The 15,062-nt window shown below is 38.1% G+C and overlaps 1 protein-coding gene across 1 annotated transcript; it reads right to left on the bottom strand.

Moving 5' to 3' along the window:
• Positions 1–5,410: 5,410 nt before the first annotated feature.
• parm1 (prostate androgen-regulated mucin-like protein 1) lies at positions 5,411–14,419 on the bottom strand. Its single transcript, XM_034896734.1, has 4 exons — positions 14,296–14,419; positions 10,978–11,559; positions 7,034–7,112; positions 5,411–5,864 (listed from the first exon to the last, which is right to left on the bottom strand). Exons 1-4 carry the CDS (start codon positions 14,327–14,329, stop codon positions 5,783–5,785), a joined length of 777 nt encoding a protein of 258 aa, XP_034752625.1. The 5' UTR covers positions 14,330–14,419; the 3' UTR covers positions 5,411–5,782.
• Positions 14,420–15,062: the final 643 nt, after the last annotated feature.

The following is a 15,062-nucleotide window of genomic DNA, read 5'->3' as shown; positions in this document are numbered from 1 at the left end:
AGGAATCCCAGTATTAATAATTCCATGAAAATATACTAACATATTAACAGATAGTCTATTCTTGACCTCCAACCAAGCAAGACGTTCAAGCATCTCTGCAACCCTAATTCTCAAAGAACAACCAAGAACCAGTCTTGCAGCCTTATTTTGTGCAACTTGTAGTTTTTTTAAATGACTGCTTGATGCCGCAGACCATACAACAGAACAATAATCCAAATGACACAAAACCAATGAACAAACACGCCTAAACAACTGTAATTTTAAAAACTGTGCACATTTACGAACAACTGCCACCGCTCTGCCCATTTTAGTAACAACATTGTTATTATGATCCGACCATGACAATGTGGAATCAAGCCAAAGTCCCAAAAGCTTCACCTTTTTTACTTGCTGAACATTTTGACCATTTACGTGTATATCAATTTTGGGATTATCAGATAATCTATACTTAGAACCGAATATTATACTCACAGTTTTTGAAATATTTAGGACAAGTTTATTTGTTTTGATCCAATTATACAATTTGCTAATCTCACTAGACAGAACCTGATTAATCTCTAGACATGTAGGGGCTGCATAATAAAGAGTAGTATCATCAGCAAACATAGTCAATTTAGCCTTACTTAGTATATACGGCATATCATTTGTAAAAATTGAAAATAACAAAGGTCCAAGACAACTTCCTTGAGGAACACCACAGTCCAGGGACTTGCTACTAGATAAAGCACCATTAAAATAAACTCTTTGCGACCTCTCAAACAAATAGCTCTTAAACCACTTGATTGCAGAGAAAGTAAAACCATAACTAATAAGTTTAGAAATCAAAATGTCATTGTCAATCACATCAAAGGCAGCGCTGAAGTCTAGTAGTAGTGTACCCACAAGCATTGAGTTGTCAATAGATGTTAGCCAGCTATCCGACATTTGTGTCATTGCAGTGCAGGTGGAATGACCACGTCTATAAGCATGCTGAAACATCGTAGTCAAATCATTGTTTGAAAAGTAATCTTGCACTTGCTCAAATACAATCTTTTCCAATAATTTACTTAAAATCGGCAAGATGCTAATAGGCCTACTATTTGAACCAAAGAAAGTCGATTTTGTGTCTTTGGGTAAAGGAATTATCTTGCCCTCCTTCCAAAGTTTTGGACAAACACCACTAATCAAACATCTGTTGAAAATGTGACAGACAGGTTTAGAAATATGTCCAGCTGATAACTTCAACAGCCAACTATCCAGGTTGTCTGTACCAGCAGACCCCCCAACAGTCACAGATCGCAACAACCTTTCCACCTGCACAACATTAACCTGATGAAATTCAAAACTACACCTTTTATCTTGCATAATACACCTTTCAATAAGATCAACTGAGTTGTAATCCACAGTGTATTTCATCGTCTCTCTAAAATTAGCAATCTTATTAACAAAATAATCATTAAATAATTTGCAATCTGTATTGGCTTAGTCAAATAAACACCATTAAATTCAATAAAAGAAGTACAAGTATATTTTTTCTCCATGATTTCATTGAGTACATTCCACATTCTCTTACTATCAGTACCACTATCTTCAATTCTCTTCTTAAAATATTCTCTCTTTTTCACTCTATTTACCTTGGTCACCTGATTTCTTAAAATACAATACGATTTTTTGTCCATAGGAGAGTCAGAATTAACCGCAACCTTTTTAGCCTTTTCCCTTTGATTCATTAAGCTCCTTAACTCTGTATCAACCCAAGGAGCACTTTTGGTTTTAACTGTACATTTCTTTAATGGAGCATGCTTGTTAACAACTCCCATAAAATAATCCATAAATAAATTAAGGGATGCATCAACATCATCAATGTCACTTATTAAGTTCCATTTAATATTATCCAATTCATTTAAAAACCACTTCTCATTAAATACCCTATAAGATCTTTTCATAATAATTTTAGGACAGGCTCTAGGTAGCTTAGCTTTCCTAGAGACAGCAATACAGTTGTGATCACTAAAGCCAACTGTTACAGAAATGGGTATTGAGCACATATCAGGATTATTAGTATAAATGTGATCAATACATTTTGAAGTTAAAAATCCTGTATTGTTACTAGAAATTCTCGTTGGTTGATCCATTAATTGAGATAAACCACAAGTGTCAGCCATGATTTTAAGCTTGTTTTTCAAAGGACAAATATCAGACAGCCAATCAATATTTAAATCTCCCAACCAATATATCTCTCTGTTTTCCTCAGTCACCTTATCTAGCATATTACATAAATCATTAACATACTGTATCCTGGCACTAGGTGGCCTATAACAACAACCAAGAATAATAGGTTTCAAATGTGGAAGATGTACCTGTACCCATAATACTTCAACATCATCAATCATTAAGTCATGTCTCATTTTAACAGGAAAATGATCTCTCATATAAATGACTACACCTCCTCCAAATCTGTTTCTATCATTTCTGTAAATTGAAAACCCCCCTATATCCACTTCTGAATTATCTATGAAGTGATCCAGATGAGTTTCAGAAATCATAAGTATGTCTGTTTTATTCAATTGTAAAAATAAAGACAGGTCTTGAATTTTATTCCTTAGACTACATATATTAATATGTGCAAGTGTTTGACTGTTGCTAAGTCATCTTCTCATTGACTTTAGTTTTGTATTGTTGTCCATGGTGGCCACACGGTACTTTTACACATTCCGTGCCACCACCACACAATACGTTGGTAAGTTTGTCATTATTTCAAAGGAATTCTGTGAGACCAGGCTGGTTTCAGCACTACTTTGCCAGAAAAAAAGGGTTGTTTTGTACCAAAGTATCTCTGAGCATAGCCTGGCTTTGCCAGACTATCATGCACACTCTGCAGAGGAGGGTCTGGCTAGTCCACACAGTCTTCCCAGATGGGAGAAAAACGTTCTCTGCTTTATTGGCATTCCTTTAAACCAATCAAAATAGTCATGAGCAACGCTGAGCTCTGCACGGTGCCTCTGCAAAATAGCCTCCGAAGGAACTTGTTTTGGAGGAACATGTTCACCAGGTAACCATAGTCCTCAGATTGGACAGATAGTCTAGCTAGCTGTCTGGATTTACCCTAAAAATCCTGGATTTAAAATTGCAACTCAAAGAAAGAGGCAGGAAACTGACATTGGCGAAAAGACATGCGTCCAGTGGAATTTCCTGCTTCACTGCTGGCGCAATCGTGGAACTGGAACGTCGTGGATGTAGACTACCCTGAGCAAGACACTGAACCCCAAGTTACTCCCTGGACGCTGTATGTGTAGCTGCCCACTGCTCCTAATACTTAGAATGGGTTAACTGCAGTAATAGAATTACACTACATTGTACAATATGTGACGATTGAGGGATAAAGTTAGCTTTTTTGTGAACTCTCCACTTGTTTATATGAAATATCAAATTAAATGGACAGTATCTAATAGACATGTCATAACTTGACAGTGGATGAACTTTGATTTTAATGACCCCACAAACTTTCCTTGAGCTACAATATGTGGACAAATTTTAGTTTTTAATACAATTACCTGAGAGGCTTTGATGGCACCACGACGATTGGCCAATGTAGGGCCTTCAATTTGAAGACTAAAGTCAAGGTCCTAATCCCATTTGTTATATTAATATAGATTTCCTTCTTAGCCATTGAGCTTTTTAGCAGAAACTGGTTGTGAATGTTTGTTTGATTGTTTGCTGGCGCACAGTAATTCCAACATCGAGTTGTTAATGTACTAACTGGATAACTGCTTTTTTGATGTGCAACTTTTTGGGCACTTTGTTTTTGACAAAGACTAACTGTTTCAACGGATTGCTGAAGGTGGTGAGAACGTTCCACAGGCATTTAGTCATAACGCAAACTACTTGACATATTCTGAAGTGATCATGGTGCCCAATGAACAGTCAGGAGATCCAAAAAGACAACATCTTATGTCTGCAACCAATTAAATGAAAATCAAAGTTGTAAATGTCAACCTCATGGGCACAGGAGGATCACCAAAATCTGTAGGATTCATCCTCTGGGGATCATGGATGTCTGGATCAAACGTAATGGCAATACCTCCAAGTTAAGTTGTTGGACCAACAGACTACAAATGGGTGCGTGTTCTTGTATTTGTCATGCCATTATCATTGAGTTTCCTCTAAACAACCATCGCAGAGACTGACCTTATCACTTTTATTGCACAAAAAATTGAATACAATCATATCACTCAATGAAATGTTACGGTATTTTTCACCCTAATGCAAACAAACATCAAATGAAATAATGGAGTGAAAATTACAATCAGAAGTGCAGTCTGGCAAAGCTGCTCAGCAAAGCAAAATCACACAGACACATGAAAACACAACACTAATAACATTCGATAATACAAATAAAAAAAAAAAGGTTTATCAAGTATGGGAGAGACCCAATCCCCTGCCCCACGCTTCATCAAGACCACATGTAATGTGACTTCAATTGTCTTCTGTCCTCCATTCTAAAATGATTGCTGTACTTTGTGGCTCAGTCACAGAGAAGTCAAAGGTCAGCGGCACATGGAGCAGGAGGGGATTCAGTGTTTTTGCTCAAGGACACTTCAGAAGGATGAATACCAGGGGCTTGAAACAGGGATTGTTCTTTTAGTGGCTAGTCTCCCTCTCTGTTTCTGCACCACTTAGTTTATAAAAAAAAAACTTTATTTGAAAATGAATTAAGGAAATCTATATTTTCCTCAATTTAGCTCCTGTCTGGGTCGTCATAGCTACTGACGCTAACGATGCCCACTTTGTGTTGCATGAAATGTTTCTACTCTCCAGATTATAGGCGACATATAGAAACGCTTGCCTTAAAAAAAAAAAGCTTTTACCTCTACGCTCAAAATGGTCCATATCTTTTCAGAATTCTGCATCACACACAGTCTTGTGTTTTTTTTTTCTAAATGTATTTTGATGCTCCTCAATCTTATTTCCAAACTCGATAAAAGTGTCGTTAAATGTCGTTGCCGTCCTTTTTCAGCACTTTCCCAGACTCTCCATATTCCATTTCGGTTTTCCTCTCAATAAAAATGGCTCTCAATCCAAACTGCGATGTCTCCCCCTCATCTACGGAATCGTAAAGTACATTAAAAAGCAGGAAATGTGTAGTTGAGTGCTCTCTAAGCTTTGAAATTTGTGTTGCTGGCTGGGGATGCCTCCCCTCCAAAATATATTATGATTTCTGCCTTGGAAGAAAGTATCTAAGTATAGAAGAAGCGTTTGTGTTGTGTCTTCTGACCGATTATTTGAACTGTATGTTCTTGTCTAAATTCAAGCATTTCTCTTTTACTTCATTTCTCCATTTTTGCTGTGAGACAGTGAAACCTTGTCACTGTCAGATGTTTGTCATTTATTACCACTCCTAAATACCTTTCCTCACATTTTACAATTTGTATTTTTTTTAATCCACAACTTTTCCTTTTTACAAATATACTGTGAGATGCATGAGAACCCCGATGAACACGCTTGTTTTCACTGTGATTTCACCTTTCTGGTCCTATAATTCTGTGCTGTATCTTTGCAGCCAGAGCAATTAAAAAAGTTACCCTGAGTTAATACTGCAACTTTGTGTCCTTCTATGTTGACTACAAAAAATGAGGCTATTTAAACAAAGTCACATTTGTCACATTTGTTTTGCATTTTTCAATCGCTTGATCCTTACGCACTATTAACAGACTATGTTCAGAATCTGATTGGAGGACCCCCTCCTCTCCCCTAACTTGGTTTTGGAGGCTCTCTTCCCAAGCCAGAGGTCAAGAGTTAAGATTCAAGGGTCATACATTGGATTGGCGAAGTTTCCAAAATTGGTGCGTTCACTGTTCTCCAGGAGAGGGCCGTAGGATCTGTGTCTGGAATGGAGAGGAAGAAAAGAAAAGTGAGAAATGAAGTTGAGTGGAGAAAAAAGGAAAGAAATGTGACAGGGAATCAGAGAAAGACAGACTGAAACGGTACATGTGTTTTACCGGTTTTATTTCTTTAATGTTCAATTGCTTATGATGAATTTTGTTGAGGAGGGGAAATATACGTATAAAGGTTGTGTAATACAGAGAAAGACAGAGACATTTGAACGGTATCACTTTAAAGAAAAAGTGTGAATGTGTATGGTCGAAAGATCTGAAAATTGCGCAAAGAAGGTCGTTAAGTAGACACGAATGGCAGCGCTAGATCGGCTTAATTAGTGTGAAGATTAGTCCAAGGAATTGTTATGAATTGATACTATAAATAAAATTGAATTGAAAGGTAACGTCTCTAAAAAATAGAGTCGTGAAGGGTAGTGACACTGGGGGTGATCACGAAAGGCAACACTATCACTGACTAATTAGTGTGGAGGTAGTCTCTGGTAATTGCTCTGTTGCTGAAATGCGCTCTACAAATAAAGATGCCTTGCCTTTCCAGTATATTCAATAACAAAGACAGACAGTAATACAGTAGCAGTAGTGGTAGTAGTAGTACAGTAATCTTACAATGGTTAATGGGAAATAAAGATACCAAAATATCTGCTCTTTTGGCTATACAAACATTTTAAAGCTGAGCTGAAGGTTGAAATAATCCCATTGGTTGAATTGAATTTGGTCAGAGAACGGGTTTTAGTGTGATACTTTTGTCAGAATAATCCCTAAACCTGTTCACAGCGGGGATCAGTTTGTGGAAGGAAAACAGATTATTTTAGGGGATTTTGTCCCTTTATTTCAGAGTGACAATGGATGAACCGGAAAGAGATGGGGGGATGACACGCAGCAAAGGGCCACAGGTCGGGTTTGAACCTGGGCCTCAGCCTCCATGGGGCGCACGCTCTTACTGGAATACAGAAATATGGGATTTGGGTGAACTCTGCTTTTAAAGGATTGGGCCTTAAGTCAGGGACTAGGAGTAGGGACACGTTTGTATATGCTGTTTTGGGTTAAATTGAATATGAATATAATCTGCCTTTCCCCATACAGTGTAATGACTTGAGTTTGAGGACATTTACAGTACCATGCAAGTGCTTTGTAGGAGATTTGTTTGAGTTTGGACTCACCGGATCCTGTAGTAGTACAGCCCAACCAACACTAGGAGGACGATTACGATGAACGCACACATGATAACTGCAATACTTCCTGGAGAGAGAGAAAGATAAAGAGAGAGAGACAATAAGTCTAATGCATCTGATACATCATCAACTCTTAGAGTTCGCCCCCAAAAGTGCCGGAACCCCTTAACGTGATCCTTTTTGCCGTTTTAAATAAAGTTAATGTGTTTCTTAAATGTGTTGCTATTTTGTATTTCTTTATTAAAAGAAATAAAAAAGGGATTTAGGGAAATATCTGAGTTATTTTTGGTGTCAGTCGGCTGGAGGGACGCGTCCCTCTCCCCTTTCTCTGTTTGACTGACAGCTGCTGGTGTTACACAGGGGGAATGTAAGACAAACAACAGTAAAACAAAAGTTAAAGTGTCACGGCCACACCAGTATCATACTGCAATGTAAATGTAGGTCTATACATCACCTCATGGTCGCGCTGGATGAAAAGTCAAGGGATCACCCAAGTCATTAGCATTGATCGTCTGGAAACCATGAATATCTGAACAATGGTCACACTAGGACAGAATTCCAATTTGCCACACATAGGAGGTTGTGGGCAGCACCCTTCCTCGGCGTGTGCACGTGTGAGCGTAAATACAAGCTCCACAAAAACCCTATTGACTTCCATTGTAGCTTGTTGCACACTGCCGACAGCAGCGATCTTGCTTAACACTGGACAAATGTCAAAGATTGTTGTTCCCATCAGTCAATTAGACACAAAAACATAAGAAAAATAAGGTGCTTGCTAAAAATAGTTGCCCTTTTACACAGAATTATCTGAGAGACAGTAATTGAAAACAATACCTGGCATGTGATTGGATGAACCATCTGTCTATTACGTACGCCTTCGTTGTTTTGAATGAACACAGCCGTAAACTAGTGATGGCCAAATGAAGCGTCGTGAACCAGTGTCTTTGTTTTCTGAGCCTACTAGATGGCGCTCTTGGTTTTAAGGGAAAGGCATAAGGCGTTGGAATTCAGTGTATTTGCAACCCGTTGTTAAACAGAGAGCGCCATCTAGTGGGCTCGGAAAATAAAGACACTGGTTCATGAGGCTTCATTTGGCCATCATTACCATAAACCATTCCCATAGCAACCAGGAGCTCCTCGCCAATTTTTTAATTGTCTGTGCACACACTGAGGATGGGTGCTGCCCAAAACGTCCGCTGTGTGGCAATAAACTTTCAAAATGGAGTGCTGTCTTATTTTTATCCACTTTTACGATCCAGCAAATAAGGTGTGAATTTTCAGAAGTTTTATGAGGTTTTAAGTGTTGTCACCATCTAAACACGCCTTGGTCCGACCCATACAGTATGTGGCTCTCAACTGTGTTATGCTTTTGAGTTTAATCTCAGTGTGTCAGTTAAATGCGATGGCCACTTTTCCTCACAATGTGCCATGGCCTTAAGATTCCTTTTTCAACAGACCATGCTGACCTTTGAGCTTATGTATTAATAAGTAATCTCCTTGTCGGAAATTGGACCAAGTACGTGGCTGAAGGTCTATTTTTACGTATCAATATTCAAGTTGTCATGGAACAAAGCTGGCTGATGTTTGAACTCGTTTGGCATTAGGTGGGTGGAACGATTTCTTAGTCAGTGGTTAACCCTCGTGTTGTTCTCGGGTCAAAATGACCCATTTTCCCGTATCGGTGTTCTTTTTAATTACCCAAAATAACATAACAGATTCCACACAATGCTCTTTGGGGTGATTTTGATGGGTAATTTGGGGGCGTCTTATTTAATTGTATAGCATTTGGACAAAAAAAATTGAAGTGGTTTTGAAATAGTATTGAGTAAAAGTAGACATATTCCACTCTGTGATTATCCATCACCATCCATTCCTTTAATTTTAGTCCAATTAATTCCTAATTTCTGCTTTTCTAACTCAAAAATTAGGTTTCTTTTCCTATAAATGAGGTTTATTGAACATAAATTCTAAAAGTAACTTTAAAACAAAAGTAAGTTAGTTAGTGTTACAGAGTGTTAATGTAAAAAAAGTGACAAACATTGAAAAAAAGCCTCATCAAAAGTGTTGATTTTCAATTTTGACTGGAAGACAACACACGGGTTAAGGAACACTGGTTTAGATGATCTTCTAATGTCAGACTGGCCTCAATAAGTACTTGCATGTTGCCCTTCATTGATAATTAATTCAGAAAACCCGCTGAGGAAACATTAGGTGTAATTGTAGGTTTATTGACCATAAATTCCAAAAATAACTGTAAAACTAAAGTAAGTAAGTTAGTGTTATGTAGTGTTAAACATCAAAAAATGTGACAAACTTTGAAAAAATGTGACATGCTGAAAAAACGTACAAAAAAGTTGATTTGATTGATTTTCAATTTTGACGGGAAGACAACACGAGGGTTAAACAGAGTTGCGAATGATAGAACTGGCTCGGCTGTAAAGTAAACAAGGAAGTGCAAGAGTGTTCACATATTAACCACAGATCGACAGAGTGCTGAAGGAGGGCAAAGATAAGGTGGAACTAATAATCCGGATGCATGATCTCTGCATGTTGCCATATGACTTTAAATCAGAGAGGTGTGATTACCCTAACTCCTTACCTTAATGCAACTTCTGTTGCTATATTCACATTGATTCATAGTTTAGAAAGCTGTTTTTGCAGTTCTAGCACCAACATGTATGTGGCCTATAAAATTCCTGGACTATGTTGGGTCCAAGAAATTCTTCTTTCGTTCCAAGTCCTTTTAGTCCAACAAGTCCCTTTAAACCACACAACAAGCTGGTTGATTTGTTCCTACCCAAATGAACATTATGTGAGCTCATTTCTAAACCACAAAACGTTGGAAGTGGTTTTCAACATACAGTTTCTTTAATGTTGTGAAATGGTCGCAGTTTGGTTATGTTTAGGCAACCAAACTACTTCAGTTAACCCTTGTGTTGTCCTCCCGGGTCCAAAACGGACAAAGATTTGACATTTTTGACCCTTTTTCAGACTTTCTTTTTAGTTTTACACTACTTTTTGGAATTCATGGTCAATAACCCTCATTCTATAGAACTATACCTAATGCTTGTGGTTGAGAAATGATAAATTATTTTGACTAATAGTTAAGATCAGAGGAATGAAAGTGATTAATTTTATTTGCAAAGAGTGTTGCAAGGAATCCAATCCATTTTTTGTTATATAGTTAAAAAGAAACCCATATTTCAGATATAGATATTTTTTTAAAGGCGTCAAATTTTACCTGAGTACAACAGGAGGGTTAAGTTTAGAAAAAGATTGTGTTAATTCAAATCCAACGTTACGTTACCTCAAGCATGTGATGCTGAATGTTCTAAATTTCATCAAGTGAAAGGGACAGCTCACCTGTGTTTGTCCTCAGCTTTAAGTCACGCCACCTGACTTTACAGTCTAGAGGTCTGAAGACAACAACATCACTAACCTGAAAAATGCTTTTGTTTTGGTGCAAAAGCAAAATTTATATTTTTCCACATGGATGATTGCAATCAGATCCAAAGAAAACACACATTGCTCTCCAAACTATTTGGCTGAATATTTGCTGATATGCTGTGGTGGGATGATATTACAGCAACATATCTTTTGTGAACAGGAGCTTCATTCTTTGCGAATAAACCCCTTGGTCTTGTTCGTGTAGAATCTTTTTTTTATTAAAAAGATTAAACTTGTAAAAGAGGGCCATCATCTAGACCATGACAATCTGAAAAAGACATGCAGGGACCCCCTACTCTATATATTGCATAAATATTGAGTTGCATATTAAACTTGGCTTCCAATATGAGTTGTGAAATAAAGATTGCATGAGTAAATTGATCAATTTGATTTGATTTGATTAAACTGTCACACAGATCATTTTTTTTAACATTCTGTTTGTGAGACGTGAAAAACAAACCAAAGACGTTCATGTTGCTGCGTACCTGAGCTCAGGGCCTTGGACTCGTGTCCTTCCTGTAGTTGGGTGGTCTTGGTGCTGGGGCTGGTTATGCGGGTGCTGGAGGCCTGGGTGGCCGTTGTTTTAGATGGGGATGATGGGAATGAGGAAGAAGATGAAGCGGACATGGTAGAAGTTGCTGTGTCTGGAGTGTTGTTCTTCTCAGTGGTAGCTGAAGTTGGGTTGGCAGCTGTGTGATTGGTGGACGGAGCTGCACTCGTGGAATTGACACTGGTAACATAAGCAGTTGTCACTGCAGCTGTATCATTGGTGGACGGCGCTGAACTGGTGGAATTGACAGTGGTTACATAAGCAGTTGTCACTGCAGCTGTATCATTGGTGGACGGAGCTGAACTCGTGGAATTTACACTGGTGACATAAGCAGTTGTCACTGTAGCTGTATTGTCGGAGGAGGGGGTTGTATAGGTGGAATTCGTGTTGCTGATAGTTGATTTCCCGGTTGTAGGCTGGGAGCTGATGTTGGTCATGGATTTCACTGTGGTTGTTTGAGGGAGATCTGTTGTTGAGGGAGATTGTGAAGATGTTTGTGCAACGCACAAGAGCAGACCTGCAATTCAACAAACAACTGTTTTTTTTTTTTTTTAAAAGCACACTCCTGCAGCAACGTGTCACACATATTAAAGCATACAACAGCGATTCTTTTTGTTATGGTCCCCATAGTCTGGACCCACCGAAGTACATTTCCAGTATAATTGACCCTCACCTTCCGCTCTCTGTGTGTTGCTGTTCTCAAACTCCGTTCCCATCAGGAAACGGCAACAAACCTCGAGCTAGCCCGCTACATGCTAAGCATGGCAATGAAGAAATAATTTGGATGGTGCATTACGGCAAGCTGCTTGGCTTTTTCGGGGAAGGATTACAAAGATTTACAAAGAATAAGTTTAAGGTATTCTAACTAGGGGACCGATTGGTGGGGATTGCGGTGGACAAAGTACACACAGTGACACACTTTTAAGAGCAAATTATCCAGCTAATTTAAATAGCTCATGTTACTCTATTGTGTGAATAACTTCATTTTATGGGCGGATGTGAAGCTAGCTAGCTTCAAGGCAAGGATAGCAGCTGGTTGGCGGGATGTTGAACCTGCAGCCTTTCCAAAGGAGCAGAGGCTGTTATTCATATTAATGCCGATGCTTTTGGAATTAAATCCTAAGAAATTACATATAGGCGTAATGTTCAAACCCATTCTCAATCCCAACTCGTCAAATACAGACGCTTGGTCTTGAAATTTGAAACCCACCCACAATCTTTCCCTTACCATAACTAAGTGGTTTTAGCTCGCATGTTGAAAAGTTATGCCAAATCAACCTTGACCCAGAGCATCAAAAAGTGACGCAAAGGGTCAAAGGAGTACCCAGAGTGTCAAATATTGCAGCAGGTGGGATTAGACTGGAACTAGTTGAAAGCCCCTTGCTTCTGATTGAGTTCTTTTCAAACGACTTTGCTATTTAGGTTTTTATTTAGACAAGGGTTTAAATGGCTGATATTATGTACCTACTGTATGATTTCCTCTGTATTTTGTATCTCTTATTCATTGTTTTTCACTTTATTGTGAAGCACTTCGTGATTTTTATCTGTAAAAGTGCCATCGAAATTTTTTGCGTTGGTCACTAACGCCAAAGGCACCTGACCTAGTGTTGGGTTTTGACTCGAGACTGTGTTGATGTTCCGGTTTCCAAGTACTTTTGAACATGTAGTATACATACAGTATGATCATATTTACAATACTGTGATAAAATCAAACATACTAAAAAAAAAAATTTTAAATCTTTTTTTATTGTAAATAAATCCTATGAAAAGACAAAAAACTGATCTTGCTGGGATTAATACTCACTAGAACACTAAATGTGTATTGATCCACTACTGAAAATAGTTCCCAACAAAGACACTATTTCCCGGTTTGAGTACTGTATGTTCCAAACTAAAGTGACCAGTAGTTGTAGGTTAAGACTAAGCCTTTAAAAAAATCTAACTATATATTTCTAAACTGTAGAGATTTATTTAATAGATCTTAAATAGATTCCATAGATCGGGGGTGGTTGAAAAATTACAAGGTGGGAAGTCAGAAAGTACAGAGAGATCAGATATTACTGGTGATATTACATTGGTGTTTTGAATAGTCTCAGAGAGAGACACAAAACAATTCTACTGGAAATTACTGATAAAGGGGTTTTTCTTTTCATCATCCTGAGTCGGAAAGTCAGAAATAAATTGGACTAATTTACACATTGTCCTGTGACTCAGGACCTCCATTAACACATACAGGTTTGGAAACAGCACAGTGTTTTCTAGTGTGCCATCTACACAAATCAGTTTAACGATCACACAATTAGTAAGGGTCGAAGACTCCGCTGTACTTTTTCAACATTTTGGAGCTCAGCACCAAGCGTTACACAACAAGGAAGCGTTGGGTTGTGTAATGTCAACCCTCACCAGGGACAGCCGGCTTGAGATTTAAATAAAGAAATCTCTTGAAAATGAATGATCTTGAAAGATGCTGTAACCTGAAATGTGAAAAACGTCTTGAAAAAAGCGTGTCTTAGGTTGTAAACAGGAAACTGTCTCACCCAACCAGCAACTTCGATAAAATTTGGAGACATTTTGAATAATTCCAAGAGTTTTGAGCTACATCATATAGTGAGAGGTACAACTTTTTTTCCAATGGAGCCTGAATATTAATCAGAATTCACACAGTAGTAGAGGAGGCTTGTCAACTTCCAACGTCTGCCTTCCATCCACCTCACTCAGCCAGCATTTTCTTCAATTTAGGCAATTTTTTTTTTATACTATGTACAAAGAACTGTACAAATTTCGGGTACTTGCACTTTACTTGAGTCTTTTCTTTTCATGCCACTTTCTACTCAAACATTTTACTTTTTACTCCACTACATTAATCTGACAGCATTAGCTACTAGGTACTTTATAGATTAAGATGTTTTATTATAAATACATAACGACATAATGGCCTACTTTTACAGCTGAAATGATGAGATTAAACACCTAGTTGATTGACAGAGCTGTTTCCAGTTTTTACAATGTGAGGATTTTTTTGCATACATGTACTTTCAACTACATTTTCCTCACATACTTTTAAGTACAATTTTCAAAACATGTATTAGTAATTTTACTTAAGTAAAGGATCTGAATACTTCTTCTACTGCTCTTTACATTCTGACTTGCTCAAGACGTTGACACATCTTCCACATAGAAAGACAAAGACAATTTGGACTTTAAGGAAATTCAACACATCAAGTAGCAAGCATTGGTGTCAGAGTCCACTTACATGTTATCAGAGTTTGCAGGCGGACCCTCATCATTGTGTTCTGTTCTCTGTGTACACCTCCCAACCCTTGTGTGGCTGCAGCTCTGTGCTCCCTGTGGCCCGCTTCAGTGTGTGTGTCTGCGGAAGTGACTGATTATAAGAGCATGGGGGCGAGGCTACATGATGACAGAGTCCCTTTGAAAAGCTCACAGGGCGGCCTGATCATGGTGTCAATGATTATTACTAAACTGTATACCACAGGAAGTTGAATTAGAGGTAACAACCTTTACTGGTTATATATTAATAGAAGAGCTTGACGTCAATTCTGTGATGTGAAGAACCAGTGAGCCTACTGTATGTATTAGTATACAATAAGGTATCACTAACACTTGTGTGTGTGTATTCCTTTCCTTGCGGGAGTCATCCCAAAAAGATTAATAAAGACAAGTCTAAGTATGTGCTTAGATCTAACTATTATACTACTAGTGAGTACTAGGTGTTCTCCACCTTCCCCTACTCCCTCACAACTCTAATATTTCCAAGACATCCCTGTTGTTTTTTTAAGTAGTATATCCGAAATGATGTCCCCAAAAGAAAAATGGCAATCTTTTTGTCTAAAAAGATTCATTTAGCTTGTTGTTCATCTAAAAAAACAATTGCACCATCTAGTGTTCTGAAAAGCAAAGGATGTTATTATTCAAGTTAAATTCTCATGTGCCATTTGAAAGATCAATCTGTATCAATCTGCCATGAACAACATCGTGATATTATGCTGTATCAATTCCCTC

The sequence above is a fragment of the Etheostoma cragini genome, chromosome 16 (assembly GCF_013103735.1).
Source record: "Etheostoma cragini isolate CJK2018 chromosome 16, CSU_Ecrag_1.0, whole genome shotgun sequence".
Classification (NCBI taxonomy): Eukaryota; Metazoa; Chordata; class Actinopteri; order Perciformes; family Percidae; genus Etheostoma; species Etheostoma cragini.
This window is presented reverse-complemented; position numbering and strand designations above follow the sequence as displayed.

What these genes read in the sequence shown, in the direction of transcription:
- parm1 (XM_034896734.1), bottom strand. Translation starts at nt 14,329, where the DNA reads ATGATGAGGGTCCGCCTGCAAACTCTGATAACAT. An exon ending in CCTGCAAACTCTGATAACAT is followed by an intron (nt 11,560 to 14,295) that starts GTAAGTGGACTC and finishes GTTGAATTGCAG; the next exon opens with GTCTGCTCTTGTGCGTTGCA. An exon ending in CTGTACTACTACAGGATCCG is followed by an intron (nt 5,865 to 7,033) that starts GTGAGTCCAAAC and finishes TCTCCATTCCAG; the next exon opens with ACACAGATCCTACGGCCCTC.